The following is an 18,897-nucleotide window of genomic DNA, read 5'->3' on the forward strand; positions in this document are numbered from 1 at the left end:
GTGAGAGATAGACTGACAGACACACTCTATGTTTGCCTATATGAGCTCGTGTATGTGTCAAATGCGTTCACTTTTGTACAGGGAGTGTGTGCACATCCTACCTCTGGGCATTTGTGTCTGTATGTGAGCTTGTGTATAGGCATCTATCTCTGGGAGGTGTGTGCACTGCACAGTGATCGTTTTCCGTTGTCTCTATATGCACAGACATATACAAGGTCTGCGTGTCCCTGTGCACTGTTCCCTCAGGGCATATATGATCTGAGTGTCTCTGCTGCTCTTGCCGGCTGCGTGTACGTGCGTGCTCGTGCGTAGCCTCTCGGCCAGTGTGGGTATTTGCCTGTCTCTGCCTGGGTACCACCTGCACAAATCAGATGGTCTAACCATGGGAATGTGTATGTAAGTATGTGCCTCGGCGTCTGCGACAGGGGCCTCAGTTGTGTCCCTGTGTCCATGTATGTGTGCGTGTGTGCGTCTCTTCCAGTCATGGCAAAATAGCAGGATGCTGTTCCCCCAAATCCTCTGCCTCGGGGCAGCAGTCATGGTGATGTTATTTCAGGAGACGCCTGCTCTAGGTCCCCACCCCCAGCCTTGGTTGGACTTCTGGAGGCAGCCTCTTTTCTGTATTCAGTTTGTTCGTATGTTTGACTGGAGTCAACAACCAGCCCTCCTGAGGCAGCTATCCACTGAGCTGGGGGTGTCACTGTGGACCACTCGCCAGGGTTGGGGGGGGGGACTGCTCTGCAGCAAGATGCCATCAGAGAAGACACCCCACCTAACCCTTTTCGGGGTGCAGAATTCTGGACCCATCAGACCATGTAGTGCCGTCCTGGGTCAAGTGTGGGGGCTGAGATGTCCTACTTCCTTTGCATGTAGCCAGGAGCCAGGCAGCCACACGTGTGTGTGCATGTGCTGTGACTCGGTGACTATCGCCGCAGCCTCTGCACTTCCAGCTTCCTCGTATAGCTCTGCCCTGTCACTGCTGAAATGCCCTTCCCCTTGTACAATTTCGTTCATCCTCTTGTGAAGCCTAAGCGATTACACCCACAGACTAACTGCTGGCTCCTGCGTGATCCCAAAGCACTTGGTTCCAAACTCTCAAGAGTTCTTGGAGACGGTAGCCTCCCTAGCGCTCTACCTGTTTGTCTCACTGACTGTGAGCTCCTCTAGGACCGCGGGATAAATGAAGGAACTCGTGTACCTCCTGCTCCCGGGGAAACCTCTTTCCTGCCGTCTCTATCCTCAGTCGCTCCTGCTGCAGCGCAAGCAGTGGGAGGAGGCTGCTGGTGATGCCCGGTAAGCGCGCGGGGCGAAAGCCGCGGCAGGTGGGCGCCGCCCGCCCCGCCCGCAACCCTGGTCCGCGCCGGCTGCCGGCGCCTCTTCGCCCGGGTTACCGCTAGTGGCTGCTGTCGCTCAGCGGAGCCCAAAGAGACCGCGGCCAGAGCGTCCACCACCCAAGATGGTGGCTCTCGTGTCTCCGTGAGTGTGTGCGGGGCGGGGAGAACCTGGGCGGGCTGGGAGCCGGAGCGGGGCGCCCCCTCCTGGAGCTTCCGGGCACGGGGCAGGGGGCAGGCGACCCAGGACCAGGGCCCCTGCGGGCGGGGCGGGGGCGGCAGGGTGGAGGCCCCGTGCCTCTGCACGAGCCATCCGAGGGCTCCTCCACCACGCGCCCCCCAGAGGAAGTTCCCCACCCCTCCCGTCCCAGCTTCGGGAAGGATGGGTGAGGGGGTACAAGGGAGCCCCAGCCTCACCTGGGCTGCCAGAGGAAGAGGTGCCCCACCCCAACGTGGGTCTGGAGCGTGGACTTCTCCGAGTGGGTCCTTAACTGTTGGGGCCCAAAGGAGCCCGGGAAGGAGGCTGGGAACCATGATCCTGGGGAAAATAAATACTGGGTTTGAGGTTTACATGCTGGGGTGGGCGTGGGGGAGGCCGACCACTACACAGCCTCTCAAGTTGCACCACTTCTGTCTAGCTGGCCAGGGTGTGGAAAGGTGTGTGGATGTGAGTTAAAGACAAGTGCGTCCTCCTGATCACCCCTGGTCACAACTGAATCAACGTAACCAGTTGCCATAGAGTCGATTCCGACTCACAGGGACCCCATGTGTGTCAGAGTAAAACTGTGCTCCACAGGATTTCAATGGCTGATTTTTTAGAAGTAGAGCACCAGGGCTTTTTTCTGAGGTGCCCCTGTGTGGACCTCCAACCTTGTGGTTAGCAGCTTAGCACATTAACCCTTTGTACCACCCAGGGAGTCCAGACCAACATCATCACGATTTACATCCCACCCCACCCAGCCTGGTCCCCTTAGGTTGGGGTGGGGAGAATGTCACTGGATTCTGGCCTGTTTTTTAAGAGTGTGTCATCCAATAGAACTTTCTGGAATGATGTAAATATTCTATATCTGCGCTGTCCAATACATGTGGCTACTGGCTACCATATTGGATAGTGCAGTTTTAGGATCTCTACCTTCCCATGTCCCTACCTACTCTCTTGCTCTTTCATCCAAAACACCCTAGGTCTGAGACTCATTTTATCCCTCTGCAGAATGTAGCAGGATAGCCAGCTTCTGGGTAGGCAGAAAGGATCTCACAAGCTTCCAGAAGGGTGTCACCCTGGCTCTGTGACCTCTCCCATTCTTAGGTCCTGTGGATGGTGGGCTGGACAAGGTCACAGAATCACAGGCTCTGGGGACGAAAGGAAGTCAAAGGCAGCTATTTTAAGCACCCAACAGGTGCCCAAGCACCCACTCCATTGCTTTCTTTATACTTAGAGTTCGTTCTTCCTTATTCATTCATTTCCCAAATTTTGTGGAACACCTGGTGGGTACCAGGCACTGTGCCCAACTCTGGGGTTCAGACATGAACAATGTAGTTACCTTTCCCACCCTCAGGGGATGTGCATTCTAGAGAGAGAGAGACAACCAGGCAACAGAGCTGTGCAGAAAAAAGCAGAAACTTGTGAACTATGGGGAGTGCAAGGAAGGGAACAAATGGGACAATGACAGAAAAGAAGGGGGATTTCTGGGAAGGACAGTCAGGGAAGATTCCTCTGAAGAGAGGACCCTTAAGCAGAATAGGACAGCATGTGTAAAGGGCCTGGGGAAGAGAAATGAGAGAAGGCCAGTATAGCTGGAAAAGGAAGGAAGCTCAAGTGATCACTGGATAGGCCAGCAAGGCCCAGGCACTAGGCAGGATCTTGCAGGCCTTGAAACGGATTCTGGTGCTGGCCTCAGAGCAGAAGTTAAGCAGATTAGTGACCTCATCTAGTACATTTTTAAAAGCCCCCTCTGGTTTCTGGGGACCAAAGGGCACCAAGAGGGCTAAGAGTGGAAACCCATAATTCATCAGGAAGCAACTGATCTAGTCCAGGCAAGAGATGAAGGCAGCCTGGACAAGGGTGATGGCCATGGTATGGAGAGAAGGGATGAGTCAGAGGTAGGTGTTGGAGGTGGAATCAGCAGGACCTGTGGATGGAAGAGGTCCTGGAAATGAGAGTCAGTGGGGGTCAGAGGAACAGGTTTCTGGCTGGAGCATGTGGGTGGATGGAATATATTTTGCGGGAACAGAGTGAGAGTTCCATTTGGACAAGTCAGGAAGGCGGATGGATGGAGAGGCATGGTGCCCAGGGAAGTGGCCCAGGCTGGGGTTATGTATGTGAGAGTGGTCAGCACAGATGGTTCTGAAATTCTTGGACAGTTTGAGGTTGGGAAGAAGAAGAGGAGATGACATTGGAGGTTGAGGTGTGGTTGAGAGGGAGAAGGCAAACCAGAGGAAGTGGGGTCTTGGAAACCAAGAGAAGACAGAGTTTCAAGGAGGACGTGGTTAGCAGTGCCATATGCTGCTCAGAGTCCAGGGGAAGAGGAGAACAGGTTTCACCGGCATCCGGCAACACAGAGCACCTTTCCTTATTACTGAATGGGGCTGGCCCTGGGAATCCACTCATCTGTCCTCGTTTTACCACCTCTGCATGCCAGTCCCCATGCAGCTGCTGTACCAGGGGGCAAGACAGCCACTGCTTCCTCAGAGTTCAAATTCATCTAACCAACAGTCTCAGAAACAGAGTTTTTCATATGAGCCAAAATTCATCCTTTCATTCTTTTAAACAACCAACTTCCACTGAGAGGCGCCTACATGCCCAGCCCTGTAGCCGTGTACAGTCACTAAAACCAAAAAACCAAACCAGTTGCTGTTGAGTTGATTCCGACTCATGGTAACCCCGTATGTGCAGAATAGAACTGCACTCCATAGGGTTTTCCAGGTCTGCTTTCGGAAGCAGACCTCCAGGCCTTTCTTTTGAGGAGCCTCTGGCATAAACGAATAAACGTGATCTTGGCCTTCCAGGAGCCAAGTGCAGAGATATGTAGAGAATCCTTGTGTTCACCATATTGTTACTAAGAGTCACGCACAGGAAATTAGGGGAGACGAGAGGATGGTACCAGCCCAGGGTGACGGGATCAGGGAGGCAGAGGGGCTGCCTGAACTGCTCTCCAGGAATGAACAGAAGTTAGCCAGGGAAAGAAGAGGGATCGGGAACTCCCAGAACAGAGGATGAAGGCAGGAACAAAGGTAACAGCCTGGTGTGGGCAGGAAAGGGAAGCCTTTGTAGTTGGCTGAGTAGACAGGAGTGGTGGGGGGCTATGGGGGTGCTCAGAGGCTGGGGAGGGTTTTGTTGGTTCACAGTGAAGTGGGTAGACTTAGGCAGTGGGGTGCCATGGAAGAGGTGGAGCAAAGGAGTGACATGGCTGGATTGGTGTTTGAGCTTGCTCTCTCTGGCTGCTGGGTGGAGACAGGTTTGGGGAATGAGAGACCAGCCAGCTGGTGGGAGAGGGGTGGTCATGACAGGGTCTCAGCATAGCATTTGGGGTCAGGAGGACTTGGATTCTCATTCTGCCTCAACCACTTACAAGTTGTAGAACCTTGGGCAAGTCACTTGGAGTCACTGAGCCTCAGTTTTCTCCTCTCCAAACTGAGGATAAGGCCTCCCTCCCAGAGGACTTGCAAGAATACATGCAGTTCCTGGGTTATGAATGTCCAACTTAGTACAACTGCTAATTAGGAACCAACCCAGTAAAGCCTATTATATTAAAAACTCGAGGTACATACAATGGTTTGTAATAACAAACAGGTGCTACTCTGCGACACGCATCAAAACATTATTATTATTATTGTATTATTACGTTAAAGATGTTTTAGTGTATCTGGAAGTGTTTCTTTAATTTTTTTATGCACAGAAAGGTACACTATATACTATATACTAAGACAAACATTTGACTAAATGATGTTAGATACTAACCATACCTAACTGTTCTGACTTACGTACAAATTCGACTTAAAGACAGGTTTAGGAACAGAACTCTTCATAATCCGGGGACTACATGTAATCTGTCTTCTCATGGAATCATTGTCAAGTACTCGGCACAGGGTCTGAATCTGCTCACCCCTGATAAATGGTACTTGTTGTTGTTGTTATTAGGCATGGAGAGGAGTGGACAGATTTGAGAGAGATTAGGAGATGGAGTTGGCAGGTTTGGGTCATTAGCTGGACATGGCCTTCCAGTCCTGAATTGCTTGGGGTGGGGGCCTAGGGGACTGGTAGCAGGAGGGAGGTGAAGAGTAACCAGAAAGCTGCCTTCAGCCCAAGCAGCCCTCAGTTCTAGGTCACCCCTCCCAGAACCACACTACAGGTGTGCATGAATGGCGTGTGTGTGTTTCGGGAGGGTCGCTCCAAAGAAAACAAATTTCAGTTACTGTCCTGAGCCTCTGGAAGCAGCTCATTTTTGTGCTAACTTCCTTCTGATGGAATACATAACGATGGGCTGGTGGGACCAGCCATCCTTTGGGTTAGAGGCAGGAGGTCTGAGTTTTAGATTCAGCCATGAATTATTTATAAGGCCTGAGAACCACTGTCTGTCTCCAAGACTCAATTTTCCCACCTATAAAATGTGGTTGCGTACATGGTGCCTAGTCCTTTTCCAGCTCTGGTGTTTCCAAGTTCTGAGCCGCTTCAGCAGTCAAAGCCAATGTCCTAGATGGAAGGAGACCTCAGAGGGGGCTGGGGTCCCCATTCCTCCACAGAGTATTGGATAATACACTATGGTTATTTGCATGACTCCGCCCACTCTCAATAGCCCCTTGCCCCATTGAGTCCAGTCCACCCTTGAGCTGGGGAGGGCTCTGTAGGCACTGTGAACCCTATCACCCTACCCTAAACCACCCCACCATGATGGACCCCCTAACACCTCTCCCTTGTCTCTTTCATCTCCAGTCCCCCACCGGCGGAGAAGGAATAAGCTTTCCTGAATAAGTTAGATGGATGGTCCCCATTAGCCTGGTGGGCTGCCCCCCTCCTGCCTCCCCACCAACTCCCCTTGCCAAGGGAGGTGCCCCTGTGTGGGGGGGAGCCTGGGGGGGGGCAAGAGAATTTGGGTGGGGGCTGGAGGTACCCTGCCCAGCAAGCAGGAATGGTGCCCCCCGGGAAGAAACCTGCTGGAGAGGCCTCCAACTCCAACAAGAAGTGCAAGCGTTATTTCAATGAGCACTGGAAAGAGGAGTTTACCTGGCTGGACTTTGACTACGAGCGGAAACTGATGTTTTGCCTCGAGTGTCGCCAGGCCCTGGTACGCAACAAGCATGGCAAAGCTGAGAACGCCTTCACCGTGGGCACAGACAACTTCCAGCGCCATGCCCTGCTGCGTCACGTGACCTCGGGAGCCCACCGCCAGGCTCTGGCCGTCAACCAGGGCCAGGCTGAGGGAGGAGGGGCCTACCCAGGCCTGGTTCCCACCCCCACCTCTAGGGGCATCAAGGTAGAGGTGGACCCCTCTAAAGTGGCTGTGCTGACCACCGTGTACTGCATGGCCAAGGAGGACGTGCCCGATGACCGCTGCTCTGCCCTGCTGGAGCTGCAAAGGTTCAACCTGTGCCAGGCGCTGCTGGGCACCGAGCACAGTGATCACTACAACCCCAGGAGGGTGAGGGACATGCAGGTGGGTGGCAGCCAGAAGCATGGGGAGGGCCTGGGGAGGGAGGTCATTGAGCCAGCTGGGCACAGCCCCAGCATGCCAGCCCTGCCCACTGCCCACCGCAGGCCAGGGCACTTCATTCATGCCTTCAGCCAGCAGGACCTTCACCGAGGGCCTTCTAGGTGCCAGGTCCTGGGGCAGCTGCTGGGGATATAACAGTGACGAGGCCGGACCAGGCCCTGTCCTCAGGGGCACGGGGACATTCCCCTCACTACCTAGGCCAGAGGTTGCACACTGGTGGCCCTGGGGGCATAACTGGCCCACAGATGTGTTTTATTGGTTCTCATAATGTTTTTTAAAAACTTAATGTCCAACTTGAAAAATCAGGACATTATGTATAAAAATCTAGATATGTGACTTCTACTGAAAAGCTGTAAGGAGCCCTGGTGGTACAACAGTTAAGTGCTCAGCTAAACGAAAAGTTGATGGTTCGAACCCACCCAGAGGCTTTGTGGGAGAAAAGACCTGTCAATCTGCTCCCAGAAAGGTTACAGCCTAGAAAACCTTATGGCGCAGTTCTACTCTGTCACATGGCATCGCTATTAGTCGAAATTGACTCAACAGCACCTAACAACAGCAACTGAAAAGCTAGGCTACCATGCTCTTATGGCAAGAAGTGGTGGAGCTGGAAAGCAGGACATGGGCTTGCCAGGGTCCTCACCATTCCCTGTGGTTCCACTTCATGCTCAGTGTCACCCACATGGCCCTTGGAGGCATGCAAGTTGCAGTTTCTGTCCTAGGTACCAGCTGTGTGAGTCCTGAGGGCTGCAGCAGGGGGCTGGGGGCTGGATCTCATCCTACAGAGAGATGACAAAGAGAGCACACAGCCGGGACCCTGCGTAACTGGCCAGGACTTGGGAATGAATGTGTCAATCAGTTAACCCTTGAGCTGGATAGTAGAGGATGAACCCCAGGAATAAGGTAGTCTCTGGGGTGATGTTATAGAAAAACAATGAAAAACTAGCCTTCTTAGAGCACTTTATGGTTCATAAAGCACTTTTACATTTATGAGCTCATTTGAGCCTCACAACAACCCTGTGAGGAGATTGCGGCAGGTATTAGCCTGATTTTGGAGCTAAGGAAACTCAGAAAGTGAAGTGACTTGCCCAAGGTCACACAGCCAGTAAGTAGCAAAGCCAGGAAGCCAGGACTGGCCCCTAAGTCTGCCTGTGTTCTTTCCACCACCCTACACTGCCTTGCTCCCCCTCTCAGAACAAGCCTAACTCTGTCCTCCCTCCCTTTCTCTCCCTGGCTGCCCCAGGTGGCCATTGCCAGTGTCTTGCACACGGAGGACTGTCAGCGCCTGAGGGCATCCCCGTATGTGGGGCTGGTGCTGGATGAGACCAGGGACTGGCCTGAGTCACGCAGTCTGGCCCTGTTTGCCACTTCGGTGTCCCCCTGCGATGGTCAGCCTGCCACCACCTTTCTGGGCAGTGTGGAGCTACAGGAAGGTGAGGCCACCGCTGGCCAGCTCCTGGACATCCTGCAGGCTTTCGGCGTGCCCGCACCCAAGCTGGCCTGGCTCAGCTCGAGCCTCCCCAGTGACCGCCTGAGGAGTGTGGGCCTACAGCTCCGGGCTGCCTGCCCACTGCTCACAGAGCTACACTGCCTCCCCGGCCGGACAGACCCCAAGCCCCCTGCCTACTTGGGTGAATATGAAAGCATACTAGATGCCCTATTCCGCCTGCATGGTGGCCCTAGTTCCCACATGGTCCCTGAGCTCCGAGCAGCACTGGACCTTGCAGCTATTGACTTGGCAGGGCCACGGCCAGTGCCATGGGCCTCAGTGCTGCCCATTGTGGAAGCAGTGGCCGAGGCCTGGCCTCGCCTGGTGCCCACACTGGAGGCCGCAGCCCCAGCCTCTCCCACTGCTGGGACACTGGCCCTTGCTCTTCGCCAGTTCACCTTCGTGGCCTTCACCCACCTGCTGCTGGACACTCTGCCCTCCGTGCAGAAGCTTGCGCTTGTCTTGCAGCCAGAGGAGCCAGACTTGGCCTTGTTGCAGCCCCTGGTGATGGCGACCGCTGCCTCCCTGCAAGCACAGCGCTGCTCAGGTGGGGCCCGCCTCCAGGCCTTCCTTCAGGAACTGGCGGCCTCAGGCCCCGACGGGGGCGACAGTCGCTGCACCTACCGCGGCGTGGAGCTGGCTGGCTACTGCGAGGCCTCGGTCCGGGGCTTCGACCGGCTGCGGGGGGCTTTCCTGGACTCCATGCGGACAGGACTGCGGGACTCCTACCCCGGGCCCTCGCTGGACGCCGTGGCCTCCTTTGCTGCCATCTTCGACCCCCGCCGCTACCCGCAGGCGCCAGAGGAGCTGGGCGCTCACGGCGAGGGGGCGCTGCGCCTGCTGCTGCGAGCCTTCGCGCCAGCAGTGGTGCGCCAGCGCGCGCTAGGCGACTTCGCGCTCTTCAAGCGCGTGGTGTGCAGCCTCGGGCGGCTCGGGCCGCGGGCGCTGTGCGCCAAGCTGGCGTGCACGCACTCCGAGCTGCACGAGCTCTTCCCGGACTTCGCCACCCTGGCCGCACTGGCCTTGGCGCTGCCCGCAGGCGCCGGCCTCCTGGACAAGGTCGCCCGCAGCCGGGAGCTGAGGTGGTGGGGGCCGGCAGGGGGCGGGGAAGGCCGCAGTGGCCACGTGGTGAAGATCGCTGTGGACGGGCCCCCACTGCATGAGTTTGACTTCGCGCTGGCCATAGAGTTCCTAGAGAGTGGGTGGGGGGAGGGGCTCCTGGGGGTCGCAACTCACGTGAGGAGGCCCAACTTTTTCTTAACCCAGCCAGTCTGAGGCACTGGGCACATTGTGGGCCAAGCCGGACCTGGCTGTGGTGTTGCTCTGAAGCTGACCTACTAACTGGCTTCCCAGAGGTCTGATGCCTCCCATCCACCTTCCTGGGCTTTCTCTGCTCCATGCTGACCTCTAACCATGTTTCTTGGACTGTGAAGGGGAACCTGGGCAAGTGGGCAGAGATGCTGGGGTCTGGGATCCCCTAAATGGCTCCTGTTCTCTCCAAAGTTTGAAGAGGAGTAGCTCACCCCTTCCCCTTCTGGTCTTGGTCAAAGTTTTGGTTCTAGAAGAGTTTGGTCTTGGCTAGAAGGAGCAAAACTGGGTCCTGGGAAGTGGGAGGTTGAGAGAAGGAGAATGGGTCCTTGGCTGTTCTTTAGCCCCACTCCTGGCAGTATCTCTTCTCTTCAGATATGACTGGGGAACTGGGACCTTATTCATTCTTGACACACAGCACAGCACCCCACACACACACACATAAGCTAATGGTTCAAGGGCACAGCTGTGGAGGCAGTGGTGCCCTCCTTCGTTCCACCCCGATAGGCTGCCTGTTGGCTTTTCTGTACATGGCCATGTGTATAGATATAAATATTTAAATGTGAAATAAATCTGTCCTATCTTTCATAGTGTTAACACACAAAAATCTAAACGGACTTCTTTTGGTTTTGAAATGAGAGGGTCTAAGAAAGTCCCAAATGGACTGAATTAATTTCTTTTTTTTTTTCCTTCCTTAAAGTCTGGTTGCTCTCCAAATTCCTAGCCCTCCCCTGCCCTTGCCTTGAAGACCAAAGACTCCAAAACCAGAGCTGTACCTGCTGCTCCTGAGGACTGGCCTCAGGGCCTGACCCAGGATCTCTGGAGGAGTTTCGCCTCCTGGGGGAAGCAGTTGGGGCCTCCCCAGAGCTGGGGGACATGCCCCTTCAGATTCCCACGGTCTTCCCACCCACCCCCCGCCCCCCGTCAGCCCTGACTGTGAATGGTGTGGGGATCAGAAGACGGGATAGTTAGAGAGTGAGAGAGGAGGGCACTAGCCTGTCCCCAAGCATCCTGGGTTTGGTTTTAATAAAGTGGAAACCCAGTGCATCTTGCAGTCTCCTTGGTGGTGTGTGTGTTGGGGCCCTGCCCTGGCTCCTCTGCCCCCTCCTATGGCCGGACTCCCTCGGGGGGTTCATTTCAGCCATTCTGCTGCCTCTGTAAGTGGGGAAGGGTCTTTCTCTTGGACTAGGAGCCTTGCCCTGTAGACTCTGCCTCTGCTTCCCCAGCTATGGGGAGAAGAGGCCCCTTGCCCTGGGCTTGGCTGGGCTACTTTGTGAAGAGGGAGACAGGGATTTCTACCCTGGCTCCACACCCAAGAAGTCCATCAGCCTCTTGTTCTGGCTGCAGAGGTAGAAGAGAGCCCTGTGGCTCCCCACTTCAGACCCTGCCCTTCTTCCTCCTGCAGCAGGCCCGGCCTCCAGCACTCCCAACCCCCTGCTGGCCTCCCTGCCCCTGCCGGCCAGGCCTCTGCAGCCCCCGCTGGACTTCAAGCACTTACTCGCCTTCCACTTCAATGGCACCGCCCCGCTCAGTCTCTTCCCCAACTTCAGCACGGTACGGGCTGGACTGGTGGGGGGCGGGGGGGGGCGCGCAGCCAAATCGTTGGGTGGGCAGGTCAAGTGGGCTCAGAGGGGTACGTTCTCTGCAACTGGGTCTCTCCAGGAACTCATTCTCCAGCATCCCCCCTAGTGACTAGATGCTCCCCAAACAAGGACCCTTGGACCCAGCTCTTCCCTAGGCTAAGAAACAAAAATGACTTTGCCTCCACTGCCACAGTTGCTGGCCCTGTGGGGCCTGTACACTCTAGTTTCACTCGAGTTTTGTGTAGCCACAGCTATGGATGATCTCTGTGTGTCTGTCTGTGCTTTGGGTGTGCCTTCATGTTTTAGTTTGTGCTGTGTAGGTCTATGTTATTTGTGGATGGATATCTGTGCGTTGGTGTCCAGCGTGTATTTGTAAACAATTCTTGTGTGCCTGTGTATTTGTCTGACCTCTGAGTGTGTTTTTTTGTGTGTGGTTTGGGAGACTGTGAGTTTGTGGTTGTGTGCTACCATTTGTGTGACAGGAGTCTGTGTATCTTTCTGTGTGTCTCTGTGATTTGTAACTACTTGTAAGCTTATGTGCTGTATCTGTATGCTAGTCTCGGTATTTCTATATGTGTATGTGTGTGAATGACAAGTGTAGTGAGTACGAATTTCACTCTGCTACATGAGGTGAGAGGAATATCCTTTCCCCCCATTTTATTAATTCCAAAAATTCATATTTAGTCGTTGATGAATGCTACACTATCCTGACAAACTGGCCAGAAATTCCACCTCGGCCACCCCTGGAGTACCTCCCTCCCAACCCTTCAGGGTTGTACGGAGGTCCTAAAGGGGCTCACCTGGTCCAGGATGTTTGGGGAGGGGCCTATGATCTTTGGTCCCCTGTGTCACCTGTTGACATGCTTACTGTTTAAGGGTGAGTGGAACCACTGTTGTCCTCATATGTTGGGAGCCCTGCAGGCCGTTCTCTCTGAGGTTCTGTCCCCAGCCCCAGCTGCCCTGGTGCTGTGAGGGTTACCACATGTTCCTGTGTTCAGGGAAGTTTCCAAAACCATGCTCTTCTCCAAGCCTCTGAAGTCTTCCCTTAGGAAGGTTTGGCAAGTTTCCCTTGTAAGCCTAAACAACTTCTGCTTTTGGCTCAACCACCCAGACTCCTGAGAAAGGGAGCTTGGTTTGATAGAATAAAAAAAAAAAATCACTTACAATAAGGAAAAGAAAAAAGCCCACAAATTAATATTCCAGAGGAATGATCCTGCTACTCAGGGAAGCCTTGGCCTCCGCTTGCTGCTGCCTGCCCCTCCCCACCCCTCCCCTGGACACTCTTCCAGTGATGGATACAGCATGTGGGAGGGTGGCATTCCACAGGTGCTCAGTAAGTGCACACTCACAGAAAGGCCCCAGGGACAAAAAAAGCCCCATGATATGCTTGGCCTCCGAGGCCTCAGGGTCTGAACAAGTTGTTCAAGTCCCTGTTAGACTGCGCTCAGGCTGGGAAAGTTCTTCCTAGAGTCTGTCCACAACCCCTCCTCAATAGTCTTTAGTTTGGGGCATTTTGTACTGCCCCTTCTTTTCCCGAGTACACTCCAGAGTTATTGTGGCCTCCCACCCCCTTCACAGATGGACCCAGTCCAGAAAGCTGTCATCAGCCACACATTTGGCGTCCCCTCCCCTCTGAAGAAGAAGCTCATTTCCTGTAACATCTGTCACCTGAGGTTCAACTCAGCGGTGAGAGGGGTGGTGGAAGCAGGTCCGGGAGGTGGGGGCTGGGCAGGAAGAGGCTGAAGACTGGGCTTCCAGGGTCTTTCAGGGAAGAATGGGGGTGGCAGGGGGAGTCTATATTTTCCATCCTGGTCACTGAAGAGGTGCTCCTGGTCCTTTAACCATCCCATTCCTCTTTTTTCTTGGAATTCCTCTATCCCATCCCTTAACCCCTGCTGCCCAGCTCTAGTCCCTCTGGGATTCCATTTCCTTATCTTATGCCTTTCTCTGTGTTCTGGATCCTTCTGTAGAAGAGGAGACCACCTTTCCCCACTCTGGCTCCTGGTCTGAGACCACCTGGCATTCCGTAGAGTTCTCAGAGCACCTGAGAGCTTGCAGAATGTGTTTTTTGTGCCCATCATCTTAATTAGTTCTCATGACACATCTGTGAGGTATTAGCATTCCCATTTTTCAGTTGAGGAAACTGAGCCTCAGCAAGGTTAAGTGGCTTGCTTAAGGCCACACAGCTGGTGAGCAGCAGAGCAGGGATTTGAGTCCAGGCCTGAGTACTTTCTACCACAGCCTGCCCCTAGGTAGTGGAGAAACCTCTTTCTGGCCTCCCGGGGAAGGTTTGCCTTTTGTCCAGACAACTCTGGGATTTGGGGGAAATGCTCTCAGCAGACTTGCTGTGGTCAAAGGATCCAGGAAGGGACTTGGAGGGTAAAAACATCACAAAGTTTAGTAAAGCAAAAAGAAAGTTTTATTCGGCATACACTCAAAGAGGCAAAAGCAGGAAACAAGCATGCTGCCAGAGCCATGTCTGCCGGAATCTGAGGAAATTTACAGAATAGACAAAAGTTAGAAAACGGGCAAGCATGTTGTTAGAGCCATGTCTGCCCTAGTCCAAAGAATATTACAGAGTAGGCAAAAGTGGGAAGATGGACAAGCATGCTGCCAAAGCCATGTTTGTCTGAGTCCAGGGAAATATTACAGAATAGACAAGAGTGGAAAATGGACAAGCATGCTGCTAGAGGCATATCCGAGGAATGTTAGAGAGTCATCAGTATATGTGAACATTGCAAATGGGCAAAACCATTGAAAGCTTCACCTTTTCACAGATTGGCTAGAAATGGTGATCCTACATTTTGAATTGTCTTTCTTAACAATCATTGGTACAGGTTTCAGAAATGACAGTCAGGACGGTCTTCATTGGTCCAAAAACTCTTATTATACACTAAATGCTAATAGAAAAAGATAAGAGTGGAAAGTATGTGGGTCTTTTGTGCTGTTTTATGATTTGTTTATGTGAAAGTTTCCCTAAAAAATGTTTTCCAAGATTATCCTAGCTATTTTCTTTATACCTCAGGGCCCAGCTGATATGTCCTTGTGAGTCCTTGTGAGTTCAGCCCCACCTGGGTCACATTTTAGAACAGGGACTAATGGCTCCAATATTATCTCTTAAATTAGACTGCAGGGGCCTGTTCCATATTAAGGGAAGCAGGAAGCAGGGACCCGTGGTTGAAAGAGGAAGGACACTGACAGGCCAGATTTTGGGGTTCCCTCTAGGCTGTCAAGTTACAGAAGTTATGAGAAAGATGGACAGAGAGAGATTGCTCTGAGGGAGGTACTGTGCCTTCTTCATGCTGGACCCCTGGCACAGTGCCTGGCAAACAGCAAATGCTCAGTAACTATTGGCTGAAAAAATGGACAAAGGAATCAATGTTTTGGGGTGCACATACCCCCAGAGTATGAGGACTGCTCTGTTGTCTCCATTTGGGCATTTGTAAACCTGGTAACTAACACTAACTGAGAACCTCCTGTACATACTAGGCACTTGTCATTCATGTTCCTACTTAATTCTCCTAACTCTGTGTGGTTAGTATTGTCATCGCAAAGTTTACGCGTACAGAAACCGAGGCTCAGAGAGGTGAACTGACTTGCCCAAGATGCACAGCTAATAAGTGCCTGAGCAAGAACGTGAAGCCAGAGGCCGCTTGCCTTGGAGCTCATGTACGAGAACACATTCTGTCATCCTCAGAACCGTACACATGCTGTGATGATGATGGCAACGACAGGGACACCCCCATGTGGCCTGAGCCCTGCCTCCCTCTGGCCTGGCCACGGGCCAGAGCTGGCACATGGATGAGTCGTGTGGACTCCGTGAATGAATGGCAACACGGTGCCCTTCCCTCCCCAGAACCAGGCTGAAGCACATTATAAAGGCCACAAGCATGCCAGAAAAGTCAAGGCTGTCGAGGCCACCAAGAGCAAGCAGAAGCCTCAGACCCTGGCCCAGGATGGGGCAGTGGTGTCCCCAACCCTGACTCCAGCCAGTGGAGCACCTGGAGAGCTGCAGAGCACAGGTCAGTTCTGGACTCTTCTCCGCCCTCTCCCTCTCCCTCTCCAAATGTGGTTTCTGACGAGCAGTTGAGATTTCTGCTTATTACTTCTGCTTGGGTTGAAGTGTTCCACACATACAGGAAAGGCACAGGTCAAGGGACTATCCCAATCAGAACATGCCCAGATCAAGAAACAGCCTGGTACCAGCACCCTAGAACCCCCCTTGGGCTCCCTTCCCGGCACCACCCCTCCCCCAGGGTAACCACGATCCAGACATTTCTCAGCAAAGATCCGCTTCACTGGTTTTGGTGAATTACAGCGTGCAGGCTTCTGTGTTTGGCTTCTTTTGTACATCATTATGGTTGTAAGCTTCATCCCCGTTGCTGTGTGTAGCTGGTTTGTTCTTTTTCATTGCTGTGTAGTATCCCATTGCATGAACATACCACTATATCTATTCTCCTGTTGATGGATATTTGGATAGTTCCCAGTTTTCTGTGGTTATGAATAGTGCTGCTGTGAACATTCATGTCTTTTGGGTAATTCTGCTTATTTAACAATTACTAAATAACTGTAGAATATCAAGGCTGCAAGGGCTTTATGAGACCTCCTGTTCAACTTTATGATTTCAGATGGGGAAACTGTGGCCCAAAGAGGCCCAACTCTGCCCATCGAGTTGGTGGGAGAGCTGGGTGTGGAATTTGGCACAGGTCATTCCAACCCCAGGGAGCCTTCACTCTGCCATGTCACCCCATTATGTCAGTATTAAAGTCATGGTCTCAAGAATCCACCTGAGGCCTTGCTATCTTACCTGATGTCTCCCATCTCCCCAGAAGTCCCTGCAGCCCCTCCTCTAGGTCCCCCACTCCAACCACCACTGATTCGAGACCCCACGCCCAGGGAGCCGGCCCACTCAGACCTCTTGGATGCTGCCTCCTCTTCCTCTCCTTCCTCCTGCCCACCCTGCTCCCCAGAACCTGGGCGAGAGGCGCCAGGGCCTGAGCCAGTGGCAGCCGCAGTAGGAAGCAGTGTGAGTGGGGAGGGCAGGACTGAGAAGGGGAGCCTCTACTGCCCCACGTGTAAGGTGACGGTGAACTCCACCTCCCAGCTACAGGCTCACAACACAGGTGCGTGCTCCCCATCACCCGGAGTCCAGGGGGAGGAGAGGGGCAGGGAGGCTCACCCTCCCCAGGTGTGGGCAGGCTTGAGTTCCTGGGCACTTTGCTCTAAGGGCCTGGTGACACAGGTGTTGTGCTCAGCTGTTCTTGGGTGGGCATTCCTGGGTCTCCCCAGTAATCCCTGGGGAGGGGGAATTGGGAAGAGAAGCCTGGGGCAGCAAGAACTGAAGATCACTAAACCTCTGAAGGGTCCCTCTAGAGAGGGCAGGAGATGCCTGCTCCATCTCCCCTTAGGCCAGAACCAGAAGGAAGGGATGGACACTAGAGCAAAGGGGAAGCTGCCCAGTTACGCTGAGAAAGGCCTTCCTTGGGGGGAGGTTGGCATGAAATGAAAGAAGCTTGGGAGAACCTCGTGGAGACGAGAAGAGAAATCTCACTGACCGGAGGGAATGTATGTGCAGCACAGCTGCCAGGCATGAGGGACAGCCAAACGGAGCCAGTTTGGAGGGGGTCTCTGCGGCCCTCACTCACCCTCCTGGGTGCTGACAGACCATCTTCTTCTCTCCCCTCAGGAGCTAAGCACCGGTGGATGGTGGAAGGCCAGCAAGGGGCTCCCCACAGGGGCCGGGGCCGCCCGGTGCCCCGTGGAGGGGCCAGACACAAGGCCAAGCATGTGACAGGGGGCCGAGGGGGTCGGCCAGGCCTCAGCCCCCATTTCCACTGTGCTGTTTGCCAGCTCCAGGTCAACTCAGAGACTCAACTCAAGCAGGTGGGAGAAGCCAGGCTGGGACTGGGGCTGGAGGAGGGGTGAGGGGCATGGAACCAGTGCAGGCTGGGAGAGAGAGCCTGAGAGAAGACGGGAGTGGGGGCAGAGCAGAGAGTCACTAGAGGAAGAATAGTGAGGCTGGTTGGATAGGGGCTCCTTGAGGGCAAAGACCAAGTACCACCTCCCCTTCCCAAGGCCAACCTGGGGTGAGTACCCAGTAAGTGCGCTGAAGGTGGCAATTATGGGTAGAGGAAGGGTGAAGTAGTCATGCATGATAGGATAGTTTTGGGGTCCTTGGGATTCCTCATCTTGTTCCCAGACTGTCTTGTCTATCCATTAGCACATGAGCAGCAGGAGGCACAAAGACCGCCTGGCTGGGAAGCCCCCCAAGCCCTCTAGCCAGCACAGCAAGCTGCAGAAGCACGCAGCGCTGGCTGTGAGTATCCTCAAGGTATCTGTCTCCAGGCAACACAGCTGGGACCCAGGTCAAAAAGGGAGAGGCAGGGCGGGAGAAGGCCAGTTGGGGGACTTGGGGGTGGGACAGGAAGGAAGCCACCCCTCTGAGGCTGCCTGGGCAGGAAAAGCGTTGGGGCTGAGTTTTTGGCTGTCTCGAGATCTGCCCTGAGGAATTTCCGGGGAGGTAGGCTGGGGTAGCAAACTTAGGGGCAGGAGCGAGGGGTAGGCGGGCATCTCCTGGAGACCATCTCTACCCCTCCCCCCCACGTCCTCCTCCCTCTGGGCAGGAAGACAGGTGGTAAAGAAAGCCCTTTAAAATGGATGTTTCGGGGTGGGAAGGAGGAGGATTTAGATTTGGAACCCTAAAAGGCACGTTTTTCCTGTGGCAAAAAGCCTGAGGATGGCGCCCAGGGAGGGGTGGGAGTTCTGGGGTCAGGGACTGTCTCTATCTCTCCCTCCTTTGTAGTCAAAACTGGCCTTGCAGAAGCAACTCACCAAGACGCTGGCAGCCTGCTTCCTGCCTAGCCCGCTCCCCACAGCGGCTGCCATCTGTGCCCTGCCAGGGCCCCTGGCCCTGCGGCCTGCCCCCACCACGGCCACTACCCTCTTCCCGGCTCCGATCCTAGGCCCAGCTCTGTTTCGCACCCCAGCGGGAGCCATCCGTCCTGCCACAGGACCCATCGTCTTCGCCCCCTATTAGCCCTCCTGGGGAGCCCAGGGCTGGCTTCCCAGCAGCTGCTCACCCAGTCTCCTCCTCACCCCCAGAGAACCTTTGTTTTCTACACCTACAGCCTAGCAGGTCCTGCCCAACCAGGAAGAACTGGACTAATTTGAAGGGCAGCAGCCCCTCACTTCCTGTCTGGACTGAGGATTAAATCAGCGCCCCCCTGGTCTCAGGACCATCCCCACCCTTCTAGAGCTAGTTCTGGATGCCCCTGCATTTTCCAGACGGGGTTTCCAGGGAGCTGACCAATAAATCTCAAAGATCTGCAAAATCCCAGCCCCAGCCCCAACCCCACGGTGCTCTCATCCAAGCCCTAAAGCCATGTGTCTCCCCTAGTCTGGGGACAGTCTATGACCTCCACTCTCATGCTGGGGAGAAGGCCTTCCCTGTTCACTGGATTCTCTGGAGAAATCACTGGAGA

The 18,897-nt window shown here is 54.2% G+C and overlaps 2 protein-coding genes across 2 annotated transcripts; both read left to right on the forward strand.

The window, feature by feature from the left end:
* Positions 1-1,433: 1,433 nt before the first annotated feature.
* CUNH17orf113 (chromosome unknown C17orf113 homolog) lies at positions 1,434-10,043 on the forward strand. Its single transcript, XM_023725266.1, has 4 exons — positions 1,434-1,476; positions 6,262-6,982; positions 8,280-9,761; positions 10,029-10,043. Exons 2-4 carry the CDS (start codon positions 6,458-6,460, stop codon positions 10,041-10,043), a joined length of 2,022 nt encoding a protein of 673 aa, XP_023581034.1. The 5' UTR covers positions 1,434-1,476; positions 6,262-6,457.
* A 666-nt stretch (positions 10,044-10,709) lies between these two features.
* Positions 10,710-18,540, forward strand: ZNF385C (zinc finger protein 385C). Its single transcript, XM_023725267.1, has 8 exons — positions 10,710-10,776; positions 11,215-11,387; positions 12,995-13,102; positions 15,273-15,438; positions 16,249-16,539; positions 17,103-17,299; positions 17,637-17,747; positions 18,219-18,540. Exons 1-8 carry the CDS (start codon positions 10,710-10,712, stop codon positions 18,450-18,452), a joined length of 1,347 nt encoding a protein of 448 aa, XP_023581035.1. The 3' UTR covers positions 18,453-18,540.
* Positions 18,541-18,897: the final 357 nt, after the last annotated feature.

This window comes from Trichechus manatus, unplaced genomic scaffold (assembly GCF_000243295.1).
Source record: "Trichechus manatus latirostris isolate Lorelei unplaced genomic scaffold, TriManLat1.0 scaffold00294, whole genome shotgun sequence".
In the NCBI taxonomy this organism is placed as follows: Eukaryota; Metazoa; Chordata; class Mammalia; order Sirenia; family Trichechidae; genus Trichechus; species Trichechus manatus.

What these genes read in the sequence shown, in the direction of transcription:
- CUNH17orf113 (XM_023725266.1), top strand. Translation starts at nt 6,458, where the DNA reads ATGGTGCCCCCCGGGAAGAAACCTGCTGGAGAGGCCTCCAACTCCAAC. An exon ending in GGAGGGTGAGGGACATGCAG is followed by an intron (nt 6,983 to 8,279) that starts GTGGGTGGCAGC and finishes TGGCTGCCCCAG; the next exon opens with GTGGCCATTGCCAGTGTCTT.
- ZNF385C (XM_023725267.1), top strand. Translation starts at nt 10,710, where the DNA reads ATGCCCCTTCAGATTCCCACGGTCTTCCCACCCACCCCCCGCCCCCCG. An exon ending in GTCAGCCCTGACTGTGAATG is followed by an intron (nt 10,777 to 11,214) that starts GTGTGGGGATCA and finishes TCCCCACTTCAG; the next exon opens with ACCCTGCCCTTCTTCCTCCT. An exon ending in TGGAGAGCTGCAGAGCACAG is followed by an intron (nt 15,439 to 16,248) that starts GTCAGTTCTGGA and finishes TCTCCCCAGAAG; the next exon opens with TCCCTGCAGCCCCTCCTCTA.